Source organism: Belonocnema kinseyi, chromosome 3, assembly GCF_010883055.1.
Source record: "Belonocnema kinseyi isolate 2016_QV_RU_SX_M_011 chromosome 3, B_treatae_v1, whole genome shotgun sequence".
NCBI classification, from domain to species: domain Eukaryota; kingdom Metazoa; phylum Arthropoda; class Insecta; order Hymenoptera; family Cynipidae; genus Belonocnema; species Belonocnema kinseyi.
In genome coordinates, this window is record NC_046659.1 from 95,951,843 (window position 1) to 95,972,625 (window position 20,783).

A 20,783-nucleotide genomic window follows, 5' to 3' on the forward strand; every position below is an offset into this window, starting at 1 on the left:
ATGTTTTCACAAAAATTTTGCCATTAAGACGCCATTTTGAAAATACTAAAACGAAAAATCGATCTTTGAACCATGGATTCTCAAAGCTTAGACATTTATTCCGCCGTTTAGTGAGATTCCAGGTTAATTACAGACTCGAAAAGCTTTGGAAAATGGTTCACAAAAAAAAAATAGGCACGAAAAATCACGTTTTTTTTGTTTAAACTGCATTTTGGGATAATAAATAAATTTTTTGAGGAATTTCATTGGCACCGTCGGAAAGAGGAGAACTTAAGCAATAAAAATATGTATGTCTCAATTTTTTCTAGTGTCGAATAGTCTTAGTTATTGGCCGTTGAAAAGCAGTGTACCGGTAGTGGCGTTTTGGCCGTTTAAGGGTTAATTTAACATTTTCCCATGTTTGTATAATTTTTTTTTTTGTAACAAAATGCAATTGTCTCTTTAAAAATTCAATCTTTGCGGTTGAAAATTCAAACTTTCGGGTTAAAATTTTCACTGTTTAACTATTCAATTTTTGGTTTGACATTTATCTTTTTTGGCTGAAAGTTCAACTGTTTTGTAGAAAATTCGTCTTTTTGGATTAAAAATTGAACTATTTTGTAAAATATTAGGTTTTTTTTTATTGAAAATTAACTTTCTGAGATGAAAATTTAACTATTTAATTTTTCTGAGAAATGTATCTTTTTTATTTTAAACATTCAACTATTTGGTTACAAATTCGTGTATTTTGTTGAAAATTCCTCTTTTTTGTCAGAAAATTCAATTTTTCTCTTAATGTACCTTTTTGTAATTTCAAAATTGAACTATTTAGTTAAAAAATTATGTAATTTGTTTCAAAAATGTCTCTTGGTGAAAAATTCATTTTCTTCGTTGGAAATTTATGTTTAAGGTTGAACTGTTGTATTAATTTATAAGAAACAGTCTAATGTTATTTTTGTATGACCCCTGAATAAATTCACGAAAACAATTAAGTCGGCAAATATTATGTAAGATGAGAGGGGGAAGTGGTGTGAAAACGTGCGGGCCCTAACAAAGAGGGGTACGTGGTTCCAAGTTCCGGAAAACTGCGTAATTTTTGCTCGGTCTCCATGATTGAAAGATTAGAACTGAAATTTTGAAATGTACGTTTCAGAAACTGTGTAAACAGTCAATCATCACAGATAAAAGAATATTGGCATCTAAGACAGGCGCATTCCGTTGGAACGGCCTTTGCCATTACCGAAAACCGATGGAGTATTTCTGCTTTCGATGTGTAACTCTAAAGTGGTTTCGAGCTCCTTGGCGATTTTTGTTAATGCAGGCCTTGCTCGCGTAATAAGATTGGCTTCCTAACTAATTAGTTTATTTACTTTTTCAGGAGAGCATCGCGGAGGCGGCGCAACCGGAAGTACCCGCAGTAGCAGCGAAAGGGGACGCGTTTCCGCTTATGGCGGAGGCAGTGATCACGCTGATAGCATGGACGACCCTTCCTCGAGGGAGGACATTTCCGAAATGTATGTTTATTTTTCTTCAAATTTTGCAAGGAATTCGCCTATGATTTCGCAAAATTAGAATCGAAGAAAAAATGAAAGTACGCGATGAGAAAAAACTGAAGGATAGGAACTCAAAAACGTGAAGAGTTAAATGATTATAAACAGATTTTGGTAGTCTTTTAAATTAATTTTAGAGTGAATAAAACTTTATCGGTCTGGATCACTCAAATAAGCAATCTTTTGATCCAACTTACGCAAATAACGAACTTCTGATTCACGAAATACCGATTTAACAAGCAAGTCTAATTTGAAAGCCAGAGATGCGATCTTTTACGACATCTTATACATTTCGTAGACCGCATATTTATGAATTTGGCCACTATCAAAGAATTTCAGATTTTCAAATTCGATTTAAGGTAACCTGATATTTGCATTCCCGATTTAAATTGAAGTCCATTAATTAAGAAATGTCTAAAACAGTATTTGCAGATCGAATTTTTAAATATTATTTATCAGTGCTTAAAAACTTTTTAAAAGATTGTTCAAAAATTCTTATAAACTGCAAAATTAATAATGACAATAAAAGGTAGAATGCAAGTTGTTGGATATCAAAATCACTTTAAAACAAGAGAATCTTGTTCAAAAAAAATATATTTTTGTTTTGAAATACGGAGTTCCTAAATTTCATTTGTCATTGTGAAAAATTATAATGTTCTATGCGTTTGAGTCCATCGTGAGAAAATATTTCTTTTGTGGAAATAAAGAAGATCGCTTTGAAATTTTGTCCATGTTAATGAATATTTTTAAATTTTCCAACATCATTTTTTTAACTTATACTTTTTTAAATTATGCTTTTGTATGATTTGATAAAAAATAAAGCCTTTTTATATTGAATTTCTTGATTACTTCTAATTTTTAAAATCTACAAATCAAAATCAAAATTACTATATTTGATCAAATTCTCAAGAACATATTCATAATTAAAATCAATCGTATCTCTTCACCTTTTTATTGAAATATCTTTTCATAAAAATTGGTATCAGTTTCTCGCATAATTTCAGTCGGTTAACTCTGTCCTTTCTCATTTCGAAATTGATTATTTTATGATAAAAATTGTACTGATTGTGCTCGATATTGAATTCCGTTTTCAATTAAACAAAGCTCGTGTTTTAATATAAAAATGCTAAAAAAAAAGAGGGAGCATTCGATAACGTAAAGGGGAATCAATTTCAATTGGGTTTTAACGAGTTACGAGTTCTGAAATATCAAGCTTGAAACTTGCGGCGTTTTGGATAACAACTTTTATAGATTGTGTCGGTTGCTGTTATAATACACAATCACGTTGCCGAAAAGTCAAACAAAATCCGATAAATAGTCTTCCGCTACTGCACATTAATCGCTCGCACAATCGCATGAAAGCGATAAATTGCGTTTCTGTCAGACGCGTAGGAGCCACTCAGAAACAGGATTCTAGTATCTATTTCATTCATACTTTTTGCGAGTAAGCGAATCGCAACCTCACAGTATGAATGAATGCACATTTACAACTTTCATAAAAGAATGTAATAGTTAAATAAGAAATCAAAATATATAAGAAATTAATGATGGTTTAAAGTAAAGACTAAATTGGGAAAGCAGCTGCTATGCGATCAATACTAGTTTGCTAAGTTTCTATTCCGATTTTTAATTATATAAAATTTCCACTTCTACCAATAGATGTCCACGTTGTGATTAAATTCATTAATTTTGTTATTTATCAATTTGAAATTTCTTTTATTCATTTTATGTTGATCCAGATATTACATTTGTGTGAAAAATTACCTATATACTTTCAGTAAATCTGAGAATTATATTTTTATGGTTATTTCTATTTTACATAGTTAATTCTAATAAACGTTTTGATATTTTTTAATTTGCACTTCACTTGTAGACCATAATATAAAAATTGATTAAAAAGGTTAGATTTAAAAGCTATTCTTTCATGGAAGTGTCGTTTGTATATAATTATTTTTTGATAGTTTTGCACTGTTAGAAGTAAACATTAATTTTCACATTGTTAAATATTTGTTATTTTTAATTGCTAGTTGTTTCATTTATGTTTTCTAGATATTAATTTTTGCTTTGTTGATTACAATTACTTAGGGTGCAGCAAAATATATCCAGTAAGCCAAAGACGTCAAACATAAACAGGTCTGAAAGTTACAAGGAGCGGATACATCATAAGGTAAAAATCTATTTGATAACAAAATCCTTTCTTTTTTTGAAAATAATCTTAATTAATATTCAATATTATTCCTTAAAAAATACCATTTTTAATCATTATTGGACATTTTTTAAGTGTGACAATCAAATTTAATAGTAAATTTTCTTTGCAGAGACAAGTACGGGAAAAGCGGAAAACCAGTGACCCAAATCTCTCCAAAACAAAGTGAGTTCATTGTTAGTTATAAAAAAAATATTTTAATATATGAATAGGTTTAGGAATAGGCTTAATATTTTGAAAAGTTCTCAAATGAAGAAGTTCCAAAGTGATTAATTTATCAATCAAATTTTTAAAAATAGAACGATATCAAATTTTTATCATCATAAAATGAGTTTAAAGAAATGCAAAAATTCAAATTGAAATCTTTAATAGATGAGCAATTTTCAACATTTCATCTTGAATCTCTTGAAGTTTGACTACCAAATTAAAAAATTTGAATAACTGAGAGAAATGTTAGCAAAATCAGCAGTTTCTTCTGAGATTTAAGAAGCTACTCTGAAATATTAATAGGTCGGTTTTTTCTTAACTTAAACCATTTTAAATTTGCCTACAAAATACTGCATTTTATTCGAGGCATTAAACAAGATTGATTATAAAACCACCTTTAGCCTCGAAACTTTAATTGAATGGCCTCGAATTCATCATTTGCATCACAGAAAAAAAAATGGATTCTAAATATCTTTTCATAAAAAGAAACTCGATTTTATGTAATTAACCAAGGATTGAATCCTCGGCTCTTACACAAACGAAGACTTTCTTATTTTAATTTCTCTTGAATAAGAAAGCTTCCAATTTGAATGATTCGAAATTAGCTTTCGCTTAATACCTTTTACAGGGTGATCACAAACCTTCATTTTCGAAATTCTCTGACTTTTCCCTAACCAATTTTTTATTCTCCCTGACCATTAATATTTAAAGACCAGAATTCTAATCTTGTAACATTTTCAGGCATCACAGTCCAAAATACTTTTCAAACGAGGGCGAATAGGGTGCTCTTTCACGATAATAGGGCAATAAATTCTTCTAAATAAAATTAATTGAGACACCAGAACACTTTAAATTCCTAAGACTTCAAATAGAAATTATTGCATTTCCAGGAGAATAGTTGAATTTAAAATATAGTTATGAACAAAACAGTTAAATCTTCAACCAAATAGTTTAACTTTTAAGTTAAAAAGATTAAATTTTCAGAAGGCATTTGAACTTTTAAGCCAAGAAGATTAATATTTTAACAGTTAAATTTTCAAGTCCGAAAGATGACTTTTCAACTAGGAAAATTAATTTTCTACCAAAAAACATAAATCTGCAATAAAATACATGAATATTTAACCATATAGTTTAATGTTTAACTTAGAAGAAGTAACTTTTTAACCAGAAATGGAATACTTAAATTTTTAGGTAAAAAAAATTAATTTTCAACTAAAAAAAAAAAACTAATTTTTAATCAAAAATGAATTTTTAACGAGAATAATGAATCCTCAACAAAAAATGAATTTTTAACAAGGTAGTGCAATTTTCAACCAAGTAGTTACATTTTTAACCAAAAAGCTTAATTTTTTTACTAAATTAGTACAATTTTAAACACAAAAAAGAAACTTGTTTTAACAAAACTGTTTGATTCACTAGCAAAAAAGGTGAGTTTCAAACAAGAAATTTGAATCTTCAATAACATAATCAAAATATTACCAAACAAGATGAATTTTGAACTAAAAATATGTTAGTAGACTTGGAACCTAAACGAATGCGCTTTTAAGAAAATTAAAAAAAAATGTTAAGGGTAAAGAGGAGAACAGGGGAAGGAGTGTGAAGTCTCAATTTTTAATATAGAATTTTTTATAAATCGAGTAAAACAATTTTAGATTTAAATGTTTTATTCATTATTCTTGGCAATTACTGAAAGCGTTTCTTATAGAAATTATCTGACTTTTACCATTTCCATGACTTTCCATCACCATAAAAGTTCTCTGACTTTTCCCTGGTTTCCAGATTTTCCCTGATAACCGGCCGCCCTGTTTTTAGAATTCATATCCTTAAACTTTAAATAGAAAATAACAAGGCTAAAATTATATTTAGCATACATCGAAATTCTCATAAAAACAACAAACTCAAATTTATTTTGCACAGTACATTTCCAGATAGCTTAGAAAACCACCCTTAGACTCAACACCCTGAATGGCTTTGAATTCGTGATTTGCGTCACAGGCGTAAAACCAAAATAGATTCTAAAGATCTATTCATCAGAGGAGTTGATTGTAATTGAAGGAGTCCGAGATACGTAACAGGATGAGCAGATCCCTTACGTAGGCATCCTGGACGACCGCGACCTTGAAAAGTTAGCTATAGATTTTTTGGCAGAAGCTGGTGATCGTGGACGAGAGCTTGTATTCGTGAGAAATGCGCAGGCCTGAGTTTCGTACCGCTTCATAAAGGTGTAGCTGGACCTCAGTGTGACGTTAAACGTTCAATTCCGCGGACATAGTCAGCGATTCGCATTTTTATCGGTCTAACCGCCTGCACGTAAACATTGCCGGCCGATCCCTCGTGAAGCGACAAACGATAATAGGTGTTAACCCCCTTTTCCTTTTGGATAACCCACTTTCTTTACTCTTTTCCAATAATAGGCGCGACAAACCAACTCTCCTTTCAACTGCACGCGGAATAATAATTAATAATCAACTTCTAATAGTGCAGTAACAAAATAAAACATTTTTGTGATACGCAAGTGCAACTTTCATACCTAGTTCAGAATCAATGTACTCTTTTCATTCAAAAACTATTTAAAAAAAGAAATTATCGACATTGTAGGAGCAGGTTTAAGGATAGTGAGAATGAGGACTATTTTCAATTTGAAAATAACTGTTCTCTTTGAAGAAGGGAAAGTGCAAAATCTAATTCCATTCAGGCGTGACGAGTAGCATTAAAACATTGTAGGAGAATTATGAATATTTTTGACGCCAAAAACGTTTATTTTAGGTCTAATCATAGCTTTGCCAACAGTTTTGCAACTGTAGATAAATTATTTCTGGCATTTATAAGCATTTGTAAAACTTTAGGACATTGTCAGAACACTTTTGGTAAATGAGTAGTATCTTCAGAGAAATTTTAAGTAACATTAAAAATTGATTTCTTCTTCAGAATATCTAGCACTGAAATTTATTTTGTACAGTGTATTTTTGGTGAGATGAAATAAATCCAATTGTACCATAATTTTCATAATATCTTCCACTAATATTTCTTCAGATCAATAACATATTACGTGCTTCCAGTTATGATATTTTCTTCGCAATTCTTTCGAAACAAATTGAAATTTAGACCAAGTATTTAATTTCTTTGAAAGTTCAGAATTAATAAATTGTCCTAAACTGGAGTTACATTCCACCTCTGCGAATATAAAATTTCTACTTGAAATACTTAAATCCAAATTCCAGGAATTCAAAATTTAAGTCATTTTTATATGCAAGGGCCATAAATTGTAAGCTTATTCGGATTTCTTTAAATCGTCCAATTTGGGAGGTTTACCGAGGGGGGTTTAATGCACCGATGAATGTATTCCCACATCTTTGACTTTGTCTTTAAATAAATGAACTCAGTATAGTTCACGCCATCTCACGAGATTCGAGATCGCAACATCTGTGAATTAAAATGCATCTTGCTCTATATTCGCCGGTCGGAATTTCGCTTCTGCTTTTTGAATTTTCTTCATGACGAGTTTCGACCATTTATTACTATTTTTAATTCGCTAAGTAATTATCTTGTTGAGCATCGTATCATAAACTATTTAGTTGCTCTAAAGATGTTTTTTCCCGAGTTTAATGGATCGTAAAGTTAGCCCAAATAGGGCCTGGACAAATATTTGTAGTACGGTTAGAAAGAAGAAAATTTCCCTGATGTTTGAGAGAATTCTTGTCGCTTCTGCGCTTTACGCAATAGGCTCATCGCTTGTTTCAGCACGTTTTGTCATTCATTTCTCGGTATCGCAGTTTGGGAAGTAATATTGGCAAATACTAACGCTCTCCGTAAATTGACAAGTGTCAAGAAGAGGGTTCGAACATAAATCAATTTTCCCCAGGAAAATATATTCCGTAGTTATACTCGTGAATTCAGATTTTTTATTGAATTGTATAATTATCTAAAATTATTTAAATCTCTCTCTTGGAAATTATTTTTAAATAAATAAATTCCAATCATGTGTCGGTTTTAATGTTCCGCAACAGACAAGACGTTTTGCCGATCTGGGCGATTACAATTCAAAACTTTGAAAAATTTCGAAGTCTCATTACTTCTTGTGCAAATGTGTGCAAATTGGAAAGTAGGGAGAGGCTTCGTGTGAATGACATATGTTTGCTTCCGTAGGAATGTAAATAATTAAGCGGATTATCTCGAATAAAAGGATAATTGAACCATTCTCGTAATAAAGAGGGGCAATGTTTCCCAAGGGAAGATATATACGCGCCTTACCGCTCGTAATTAAAGTCCAATATTCTCGATTGATATGACTTTTTTAATTGGCACGGACTTCGATTAGAGGGAAGTGTAAAATTTCCAATAATAAGCTAACGTGAGGCAAGGACGCTCCAATTATGAAGCATAATAGTTTTCTTAGTAAAATTCAAAACTTTCCACACTAGAAAGTGGGGCTCAAAATATTTTATGTGATTAAATGAAAATCATTTTAGAAATAATTAATCTATAGATCGAATTTGTTTATTGTGATGGGTAAAGTTGTTTCTTTATAAGCTTGGAAAATAAATATGGGAAAAAGCTCGATAGCGTTCAAAACATTCTTTCGCTTCGTAAAATAGAATAAGCCCTACCATTGATATCTAATTTTAAAAATCTTGAATATTGACAGTGTTGAAAGAACGAGTAATAGACAGAGACGTTTAGTCCATCTTTAAAGCATGTGGATTTATTTATTCTCATGTATAATTTGATTCTCGTTATTTTTACTCTGAGTAAATTAGATTGGAAAAATTTCAGCGAGAACCAAGATTGTGTAGATGTTTTTTATCGATAATTTTTAAACCAGTTTTTAATATTATATTTTATTATTATATTATGTTTTATTTGGAAAATGTTTTATTCTCGTAGTAATTCTGTTAATCTAGAGGATTTATAACCAAAAAATATTTTAAAATTATAGAAATAATAATAAAGCGTGAAATTTTTTTAAAGTTTCAACAATTTCAATATTTAGCAATTTTAAACGTTTCAACATTTTAAATATTTAGCAATTTTAAAATCAGCACTTTAAAATTCAGATAAATTAAAATAATCTGCAGATTTTTAATTCATAGAAAACTGAAGTTATTTCCAAATTTCGGGAGCGTGAGTACTTACTTTTGAATTAAAAAGATTTTACATTTAGGGAGTTTTCAAATAAATATTTTTCAAACTTTTATACCTTTGCATGAAATATTAAGTTTCTAGAGAACTAAAGTTATTTCTAAATAAATACAAAAGACTTCTTCTTAATTCACTGAGGAAATCGGTACTTTTAGTTTAGCACGCAAATCTGAGACAGTAAACAACTAAATATAAAACTAAAATATACAAAAAATCGTTCTTAGATTTTCAACTTCGAAATATGAAAACTGTCCTTCTCTCACAAATCCGTATAAAATGAAGCAAAATTTTGCAGACCACAATTTTTTCTCCGGACCAAATTAAAGATGCCTTTTTGTAAATTGGCAATTATTTATTTACAAGTGCCAAACTTGTCAAAACAAAAAACTTGTTTCTACTTGAGAAACATATATTGAAACTGCATTACCGATCATGAGTATGGCACCGCATGTTTATCGATGATTGCTTAAGTTGCTTTAATGTTAATGATATGAGTCCACATTTTTGCTCTTAAATAGGTTGAAAGCTATCGGTGTTCTCGATAAAATGTACCAGGATGAAGTCATCCATTTTTTAAGAACATATTTAAAAAAAGTGCAAATTTTAAGGTTCTTAGTAAAATTTTGAAGGTAAAATTTTATAGAATTGCACCAGCTTATTATCATTATGGTAAAAAAAGTTGGCTTGCATGGTTTATCATGTTTACAGAAAAAAAAATGATGGAAAAATGTACATTTTTTTCTGCTAAGAAAAATATTTTTCGTAAAATATATGAAATGAGTATGAGGTTTCTATGAAATTTATGAAAAATATTGATTATATCATTTTTAATACTATTCTGCTACAGATAAAATTTTTTCAATTTTTTATCCCAACTTTGTAAAATGTTTACTAATTATATTAGATTTTATTTAAGTTTTACGAGAATAATGAAATTTGCACAAATTTTTGTAATATCTTCATAAAAAGCGGACCAAATGCCTCTATCCTGGCTTATCTTATACCTATAAGAGAACGAATTTCAATTCATATAATTATATACTTATATGGGTTCGCAAAGTTCAAAAATTAGAAATTATTAAGTTATTAAAACTATTTATTGTGTGTCGAAATGAAATGAAAATAAATGTCGTGTTTCCGGATGACAGGGTTATCAAACAAATTATTATTATTATAATGTATATTTTTAAGAGCGAATGACATAAGAATCAAGTGTTTTGCAGGTAAGAATTACATGTTTTATCAATATTTTCTTCGTAAACTCACTTTCAAAATATGGTTCTTCTGATAACAAACCTGTGTTATTGGGCGACACCGAAATGTTGTACGATCTTCCTCCGGCTTCTAAATTGATTATTTTGATCAAATAAAGACACTTTAGGTGTAATTAAATTGTCTCATTTGAAAGTATATTCAATATTCTTCAATTTTTAATCGATTTTAATTTAAACATTAAACTCACAGGCCATTATATTAATAAAAAGCTGTTTTTACCGGATGAAATAAAAATTTGGGGACATTTAAAAAGTTATTATAACTCTGAAACTATTATTGGAAACCTGAACGAAGCTTTATTTTGTAATTTTACAATTAATTCTGCAATTAATTCTACAAAATATGTGTATTCAACAATTAGATCTTAGGCTTTCTTTTAAAAACTATATTACCACAAATTTAAAAACTTATAGTCAGGGACATGTTATTTACTCAATTTAATTTAATTTATTTTAATAGCGAGTAAACTAAAAATAATTAGGACATAGGGTATTGTGATAAAAAATGGGCACAATACATATAATTGAATATAATTGAACTTTGATTGTGCCATGCGTGAAACAATAAAACTTCCCCCTCTCTGATTCTCGATTAAACAAGAAAACGATGATAAAGTAGGAAAAAGTACATTTTTCGATCAAATAAAAAAATTCTGGATCTGCTTGTTCAGTTTCTAACACTCTCATTGTCTTTTTTTACATTTATGTAATACCTAAGCCAAAATCTGCACTTCAAAACTTATCTGTTCAATTTCCAATATTAAAACTTTCCGACTGTCCCAAATACGGGTCATAACGTGGAGCAAGGCTAAAATTGGCAAGATTCCAAAAAAAACTTTTCGTTAAGAATATTAGAGGAGAAAAAATTTCCATCGTGTGAGGGGGGTGATCGGAGGGTTGAGACTAGCATTATTGCTCGCGCGTTTAATTAAATTGGGAACACGTGCGTGACGTCAATATCGCGGATCGATCAAAGTTAATTCTCTCTTGATTGTGAATAGGTAAGGTAGCTTTCGTTACAGTCGATAGAAAGCAGGGCTTCACTATTGTCTGATTCAGTCAATCAAAGAGACAAGGAACATCTATGTAACAGTGCCCAAGAGAAGACAAGAGGCTGTCAGTGTGTCAGAGATGTCTTAGTTTCTATTTGTCCAGTAATCGATAGACTCGATTCAATACTCTTATCTCGTATCTTGTCCCAGCCTCCGGCCTCTTGTACACAAGCGTGAATGCATTCGCATACAGTTACATTAAATAAGCACGCAGGGATACATGAAAACGAGTCGCCGGTGCCGTCGCATGCACGTGGATGTGACGTGTATAGGTGCAGAGGGTTGATTAAAGTGATGAAGGAGCGGCATCGGATAAAGCTTAGCCCGCGATTCGTGTCAGTGAGACCAAGTACTTTATTCGCTTCTCGGAGGAGAACTCGCTCAATTTTACAACGGACGTGAAATCGATTTAGACTTGAATAGGTGTTTTCATCTCAAAGAAATATAAAAAGAAAACGTATTGCTGGCAAGGTTTCCCTATTGTGGACAAACAAATTTAGATTGATGCATTCAGCTGTGGCTTCGAGGGTTCGAGGTACTGACTTTCAAGAAGCAAAAACAAAAACAAAAGCAGGTCCCTCTAGGCCTAGTGATTTGGGAGTGGTCCAAATCTGTACCTGTAAAAATTGGACTTTCGATTTTTCGGGATGGCCCCCCCCCCCCCCAATCTGATCATTTTCCGAAAAAATAAGTTCTAACTTTTTTTTCACATTGATCAACATTAATACGTGTCCCCGTGCTTTTGAAATTAAAATAGGTTTTTAATGGGAAAAGCTCGGTCTTTGAAAAAATTGATAATCAAGTACTTGTTATAAATTTTTTGTAAATTAAAGTTGACTCATCTCTTAAGGAATGTTCAAGGAATAATTTCCACCCAATACAATTTAATTTTACTCTCCTCCCCAATCCCCTAAATTTTCCCGGGATAATGCCCCTAAAAATGTGTGCCTAAAGTTCTGAACGTTCAAATGAATTACATTCTTTATTTTTAGGTTTTCAAAGTAAAAACAATGCAAAAGTTGTGGGTCATTGCATTGAAAGTAATATATTTTTTAAAATTTATTATGCATATTTTTATTTGTATTTGAAACAATATTTCGAGATAAAGTAAAATTGGGAAAATGTATTTCATTCATTTGAAGGTTCAGAACTTCAGGTACATCCCAAAATGCAAAATAACAGTTTTATGTCAAATTTATGCTAAAGACGGTCTTTTTTATAACTTTTGCAGCATGCATTATTTTTATTCGACAAGTGACAGGTTTCCAAGTATCTTTTTCTTTTTTACTAATTTTGAATTGTTTAAACAATTTTACCCCGTGTTATTTGTGAAAAGATTCGCGATAAATGAGCTAATAAGATTTAAGGGTAATATTTCTTTTTTAACATATCCGGTTATTATTTAAACAATGTTCGTTCCTTTAAATTCTTTTTCCTGTAAATCGTGAAAAGTTATTATTTGCTGGAATTAATGATAAAATTAACGAATGATGAGAGTAATATATTTTTTTACGATATCTGGAAATTGTTTAGACAATTTGCATTTCTCTTAACAATTTTGTTCCTCTGTGAATCTTGAAAAGTTCATAATATGTACACAATTTTCATTTTTTTACACAAGTTTTTCCCCTTGTAAATTTGGGAACAAATACTATTTTCTGAATTTAATGACGTATTTAATGAATATTAAGAGTAATATTTATTGTAGAAGACAGTTTTCAATTATTTAAACAATAAATAATCATTCATTTGCGTGATTTCATAGAAAAGGTCGAGCAAATTCCAGTTTTTCGAATCTCTCACACTATTTCGCTTGTTTGTCAGTATTTTCTTATCTAAGAACTTTTACACTAATTTACTAACAATAATCAGTTTAAAAACATTTTTTTAGTTACGTTAATGATTGTTTTTTTTAAATATGATTTCGTTAAGATAAGAAAATACTGACTAATAAGCAACATAGTGCAAGAGTTTTAACAAACAAAAAATGGTCTAAATAATTGACAAATATCCTAAACAAAAAATATTACTCTTAGCATTAATTAATTATGTCATTAATTCGAGAAAACATTAACTTTTTATGATTTGGCTGAAAAAAGTATTCAAACAAAAATTGTTTCAACAATTGCAAAATATGTTAAACAAAAAATATTGCTCTCTACATACTTGGAAACATGTTGCGTGTCGAATAAATGTAACGAATGTTGAAAAAATATTACAAATGCGGTCTTTAGCATGAAATTGCCATAAAACTTTTATTTTGCATATTTTTAGGTATTTTCCGAGCACACTACAAGGGGGTGGGGAGGGTCAAAATTAAAAGTTATTGAAAGGAAATTATTCTTTGAGCATTCCTCAAGAAGTAAGTAAACTTAAAGTTATAAAAAGTTAATAAAAAGTACTTAGACCACTCTAGGCATTACATACCAGCCCCTATATCTGCTATTGTATCCTATATGCATCTTTGGTCCATAAAGTACCTATTTTCTAGATTTTGTCCCTATCGTACCTTGTTTTCAGTCATAGCCTAAATTGGTTAAGTTTTTAATAAAATCGAGGCATCCAAACTCGCACTCTTTCGGTGTCATAAATATCTTTGAATCTCTTACGTATTATCATTGGAAAATGTAGGATACTTTAGTACCCATGACTATATTTTAAGCCTAACAAAAATCATTCTAAACAATTTGAAGTTGAAAGCTTTTCGGGGAACGGGGAGCGGGAAAAGGGAAGGTAAAAAATAAAAGACAATAATAACGTGTCTGAAAAAATGCTTATCATAATTTGTATAATTTCGTGGATTCCATTTTTAAAACGTATTTTGGGTTCGAAAAAGTCTCTTTAAATTTTGACAGATCCTCGTAGGTTCATACTTAAGAGACCAATTATAAATATTAAATAAATGTTGGACAAATCTTTTAAATACATGAGAATGTTTTACTGAAAGAATAACTCGAACAAAATTAACATATACCTTACTAATTAAAACTGAAACTGGCAAAAATTTAAAACTAAAAAATCTGTTACTATCTCAAAAATTTTTACTGATAGGAGTGCTGTAGAAAAAATCAAGAAAAACTGTAAGAATAAAAAATAGGTAAACTCAAAAAAGATCATTTGAAAAAATTAGGCTGTTTATCTACTTTTCATTCTTTCGCGTTATCTTCATTTTTTTCTTTATCTGTGGATTGTGAGGTCTGCCAAAGGTCTCGGATGGCGAAATCAGGAAGCTAGCAAATCATATATAAGTTACATTGGGAGCAACGCCGCCCTTACAGTGATGAAACCTTCTAGAGTTCGCCACCCGAGATAGAACCTTTCAATTGAACAGCAAAAATTAAAACACTCTTGCATCTGAAATCTTTAAAGACTGAATAACTGAAAATAGATCTGTTCAGTCTTGGATAGTTACAAGTTGTTGATGTAAAATTATTAAAGTTTCCCATTTTGCAGATTTTTAATTAAACTTTGGAATTCAAGTATTTCCATATACAAGCTTTTTCAGTCAATACGTTTTTAAAACCTTCCCTTGTAACGCTTTTCCATTTAAAATAAAATAATACATTATTAAAAATGAGTTTTTGAAATGTTACCAAACATAAAATTGAAAATTAATTTATGTATTGAATGGGTGTTGCCGTCTGAAAGTAATATGTAGAAAAGAAAAATATCTCACTGGAAAGAATTTTCTATTGTATACAGATCTGTATGCTTTATGGATTCAGGAAAACCGAGTGTTCGAAATAGAAATCATATACTATATTTCTTTTTATATAAAAGGAGTATCAGTAGGATTTCCACTGACTTCAGTAAAGCATTGGAAAGGAAAAAGAACAGGAAAACCTGCATTGAACTCTGTCAGACGATTCTTTCTTAGATGATATGTATTAAAAATTTTTAACCAAGTTTTGGAAGATCAAGAATTCAAATTCTCACAAGTTTCACAGACTTTAAAAATGGAAAGGTTTTCAATTTTAGATATTCCGTATTTCAAATTGAAATATTTTTTAAATAATAGTAATTTTCAATCAAATTCGATATATTTAGTAATAGTAAATTGTTCAGGTTTACCTATCAGCATTTGTAAAACAAGATTTTAAACGCATCAAATTTAATTTTAAAGCAAGCATGAAATGTATTTATATGTCAATGGTTTTTTTCGTTGAAGAGTAGTTCAAAAGAATAGCTCACTGGAATGACTTCCGTATCACGTTGACACCAATTTTTATGTTTCATTCATTTCCGAGAAATAAGAGTTTGAAGTAAATGTTATATAAATTTCTTCATACATAAGAAAAATCAGAGAATTTATAAGTTTGTACTTCTTAATTTTAAATGGGTTTGTTACTGTATGGCAATTTTAATCAATTCTTGATGTTTCTAATTTAAATGATGGTTGTTCTCGATACAAATAGGTTCTTATTTTGAGGTCTTCCTATTCAAACGCTTTAAAATGAAGGTTTTGAACGTTTTGGATTCATGAACACATTTTTTACAACTTCTTTATTTATAAAGTGAATGGATTTTCTAGTAATTCCTTGCATTTGTACTCCAGAGTTTTTATTCGCGAATATTAATGGGTATGAAAAATACAATATCATTATGAAGAACCTCGAAAATGTCAATGCTCGTATAATCCACTGAAAATCTACCGGTTAACCTTTAAGTTCCTCCTCGAAGGCACCTTTTCAATTTCTGACCTATTACTCTAATATCAAATCTCACTTAAAAATAAAGTTCATCAATTCCCGACAAGACTCATACTTCATATAGTTATTAAATTTTCAAAAATCAACCCTCAAACTATAATTTTTATTTTTAGATTCATTGACTTTCTAATTTAATTAAGGTACTTTGTCTAAGATAATCTAATCAACTAGCAATATATAGTGCTTCATACAAACCCTTTAGTACCAGGAAGTGTTTAATGAAAAAGAAGATTCAAAGAGTTCAACAAACTCTTGCGAATATAAGATTACTGATGACAGTGCGTCTTAACTCTTGAAGCCTAGTAAGGGTAATTTTAAAAGGGATGAGGCAACAAACTGGTTCACGATATGGTCGTTCTCGTCCGCATTCTCGCCCAGAAGAAAGTATAAACCCTTCCATTACTCGTGCAGAATCTTTCGAACAATCAAACGGTGTCGTTAAAAAGTGTCAAACCCGAAGTGAAAATCTAGATGAAGCCACTGATATCGAAACTGCAAAGTCTTTCGCACTTGCAGAACGGCGTACTAGATCAGAAAGGTAATTCAGACTTTTGATCTGAATTATTCTTGAGTTTCCTTTTGCTCATTTGCAATACATTTTCGACTTCGATCAAACTCTGTGGCGCAAATGATTATTCAAATTTTCTTATTCAGGGTGGCCGCAAAACTTCATTTTCAAAATTCCCTAACTAATTTCTCATTTTCCCTGGCCATTACAATTTTGTTAAAATCTAATCTTGTAACATTTTCGATCTATGATCGTTTATGAATTGCATAAACAATTTTTAATTTAAGTTATTAATTTTTTATTTTTTATGCTCAGGGCTGCCACAGCTTAATTTATTTGAAACAAAATATAAAAGTAACTAATTTCTAAACCAAAAAGTGACTAAGTGACTAATGTGCAACAATGACGTCACTTTGGAATTTAAAAAAATTCAATTCATAATACTTCGAAACAATTCAAGTTAAATTCATGAGAATTCGTGAATTTTAAAAAATCAAAAAAATCGAAAAAATTTCATTCATTTCAGTTAAATTAAGGCGAATTTAGAGAAATTTAAAAGAAACTGAGAAGAATTCGAAGAAATTCAAGATGCATTGAAAATAATTCATAAATACGATAAAATTCATTGAATTCAGTAAGTTTGAAATGAGTTTTAAAAAATTTAACAGACATCAAAAGAATTTGGTGGAATGCCTAAGAAATCAAGGTACGTCTAAAAGACTTCAAGATTAATTAAAATAAAACTAAAAAATGTAATCCTTTGAATTGAGCAAAATAGAGCAAATTATAAGCACTCAACTGATAAAATAAAAAAATTTTAAAATCCCGGATAAATTAATAAGAATTTAGGGCGAATTCCAAATGAATTACAACAAATATTTTAAAATCTCTGCAAATCTTTGAAACGCTACGAAATCACTCTGTTCCTGTGAATGAATCCTCTGAAGTCTATTAAAATATTATAAAATCCGGTGAGATTCTATGGAATGTGATATTTCATGAAATCCTGGAAAATTGATTGAAATGTCTGTGAAACTTTAAACATCCCTTTATATCGTCGAAAATCTCGACAAACTTATAAAATCCCTTGGATTCTTTCACAATACCATAAAATATTTCTATTTCTTTAAAATCGTTTGGAATTCCTTAAAATCGTTGAAACGTATTAAAAATTCCTTTGAATTTTTAAAAACATTCTAATATATTTTAAATCCTTTAAAATCCCTTTAAATTATTGAAGTAAATAAAAAATTCGTTGGATTTTTATAAATTCCCTAAAGTTTTTCAAACCTATAAAGAAAATTTTGAAATCTTTTGAAACGATTTAAATCCCTTGAAAACCATGGGAAAATTTTCAAATACCCTAAAATCATTAAAATACTGATTTTTCTATTTTAAAATGATGTGACCAAAGTATTTTATTTTTATCATTTGTGAAAGAACGCATAACGTCGAGAAAATGCGTTCATTTTGCGACTTATCTGAAAAGAACAAGTGTAGTAACAGCAAGAAAGGCACTGCAATATGACGCACAAAAAATCCTTCGTCACTGATGTGTCGCACACAAGCGCATTACTTTCTTAAACTGTCGAAAAGATTATAAAAGCCACGAAAAACAATAAATATTTATTTAATTATGACATAGAAAATTGAAAGTTCATTTCGTGAAAGCTGCAAAAAATTTATGTGGGAAATAAATATCAGTTTAGCTCTATATCGCGGAATAAGGGGGGGATATCAAAATTGATACTGACACTGATGGTTCCGTGCCATCTCGCAATGGATTTTACAAAAATTGCAAAATAATCTTTAGCGCAGTCGATTTCTCCAGTAGTCTGAAAACCTCGAGAATTTCGTGAACTAGAAAATTTTTAAACCCAGAAATTCCCGAGAACGAAAGTGGAAACAGCTATATTATGATCGATAATGTAATTCCAAACCCAATACGACATTCCTGGTAATTAAAAAATCTAAATTTTCAATTCTTTATGCTACCAAGAAATAAATATTTACTTATTTTTCTTGACTTATGATCTGTTGACAATTTTAATTAGCTTATGTGCGACACAGCAGTGACAGAAGATTTGTTTGAGGGTGTGTTATATTGTAGCGCCCTCATTAGTGCAGAACTGCGAAACTTTGTCAAGATCAAATCATTGCAGTTTGGAGATCGTGGAAGAGAGCTGAAAAATTCTTTAAAAAGTCTACCATATGTAAATAAGAACCACTCTAGGCAGCCTTGATTACTCGTGACAGCTACTTCAAGTGCTTCTTACAGAAATTCCCTGAATTTTTCAAAATTTTGTTTCAAAATCCCTAATTTTTCTCTGATTTCTCGATTTTCTTTGACATGCAGCCACCCTGTCATTAGATTAAGAAAGAAAATAAAAAGTAGCTTGTAGAATGCGCAATTAATTACGGAATTGATTTCAGTGATTGTGAGACAACTGGAGCTTTTCCTGGAAACTCAGCGGGTAGTTCTTCAAACAGTAGTTTATCGACAAGAAGCTTAGACAGCCGAAGTACGAGTCTGGAACAGGTTCATCCAGCTGCCTCGGCATCAAATTCATCGACCTCCTGGGACAGTGATGTCGACGTCGAGCCAGATCCACCCGACTGGAGTCAAGGAGTTGCTGAAGAAGTCCTCGCTCGCCTCAGCAATTCCGAGAAGAAGAGGCAAGAAGTCATTAATGGTAAGAATCAATATATCAAGGCTTGCAAGTCAGACTTTAGGAAATCCACACAATCTTTCAGTATAGCGAAGGACACAGCATCTTCAAAACTAAAAATCCTTCTTTTCTATTTTCTAGAATTATTCCACACCGAACGATCGCACGTGCGAGCGTTGAAAGTCCTTTCACAAGTCTTCCATAAACCAATGCTGGACTCCCAAGTACTTCCTCTAGACCAGATACAGCTTTTGTTTTCGAATTTGGATGAAATGGTAACAATTCATTCCAATTTCAATCAAGCAATGAAAAGAAAGAAAAAGGAGAATCCCTGTGTAGAAGATGTAGGTGACCTTCTCTTAGAAATGTTTGATGGTGAACCTGGTGAGGTTTTTGAACAAGCCGCATCGACCTACTGCGCGAAGCAGCAAGTCGCCCTCGATGCCCTTCGAGATCGTCGCCGAAAAGACCCTAAACTCAACACCTTCCTCAACGACGTCGAGGCAAATCCCCTTTGTCGAAGACTTCAACTCAAAGACCACATCCTCACCGGGATGCTTAGGTTAACCAAATATCCTCTCCTCTTTGAAAACCTAGCCAAGTATACTCCAGAGACAAACGAAAAGGAGAGAGCTGCCGTTCTCCGGAGTGTCGAACGTAGCAAAGAAATCCTCAGTCGAGTGAATCAATCCGTCAAAGAAGCAGAGGACTACCAACGCCTCGTTGAAATTCAACGTACTATTGACAAATCTGCATTTGAGAAGTTCGTCGACAATGCAACAGTTCAGGAATTCAAGAATCTCGATTTCACGAAGAGGAGGCTAATTTTCGAGGGTCCTTTGCAGTGGCGAATTGTAAATCGGGCGAAGCTTGTCGACCTGCATGTTGTTCTACTTGACGACACGATATTCCTCCTGCAAAGGCAGGATGAAAAATACATTTTAAAGTTCGTCAATAATCAACCCAACGCTGTATTGAGTCCCATTGTCAAGATATCGACGGTTCTCGTCAGGCACAACGCTGTTGATCATAATTCCCTCTACCTCGTTAATACTTCGCAGAATGGAGCGCAGATTTATGAATTAGTTGCTTCATCACAATCAGACAGAAAACTCTGGTTCAAACACATTTCCGACACGGTGGAAGCTTATAAAGCGAGGGATAGGGAAGGAAGAAGGCCATTGCCATCGGCTTCGATACCGCAGGAAACAACTCCCTTAACGGAAGAACCTTCTCCGACAGAAACCGAAGCAACTGGCGAAAAATCGGATCACGAGAAGGAAGCGAAGGAATCTGCTGATGATTCGACGCTTGCGGATCTTGATGAAGAAGAAGAAACTCCGGATGCGCCTGAAACTCCGGCACCAAGCGAGAAACCTCGGCAACCTCAAGTGTCTGAGGCACAAACGCCAGGTAGGTTTGAATTTGAGTTTTATTTTGAGTTTGAGTTTAGTTTCTATGTGGTTGCTGTTTATTCTTGAGTATGGAGA

The 20,783-nt window shown here is 31.4% G+C and overlaps 1 protein-coding gene across 2 annotated transcripts in view; it reads left to right on the forward strand.

Moving 5' to 3' along the window:
• The window catches only part of LOC117169365 (rho guanine nucleotide exchange factor 12), a 118,235-nt gene that overhangs the window by 89,296 nt on the left and 8,156 nt on the right, over positions 1 to 20,783 (forward strand). For both annotated transcript variants that reach the window (XM_033355710.1, XM_033355711.1), the window contains 5 exons: positions 1,358 to 1,493; positions 3,615 to 3,696; positions 3,848 to 3,900; positions 19,058 to 19,317; positions 19,435 to 20,706. In XM_033355710.1, coding sequence (XP_033211601.1) covers positions 1,358 to 1,493; positions 3,615 to 3,696; positions 3,848 to 3,900; positions 19,058 to 19,317; positions 19,435 to 20,706 — 1,803 coding nt within the window. The remainder of the gene's footprint in view (positions 1 to 1,357; positions 1,494 to 3,614; positions 3,697 to 3,847; positions 3,901 to 19,057; positions 19,318 to 19,434; positions 20,707 to 20,783) is intronic.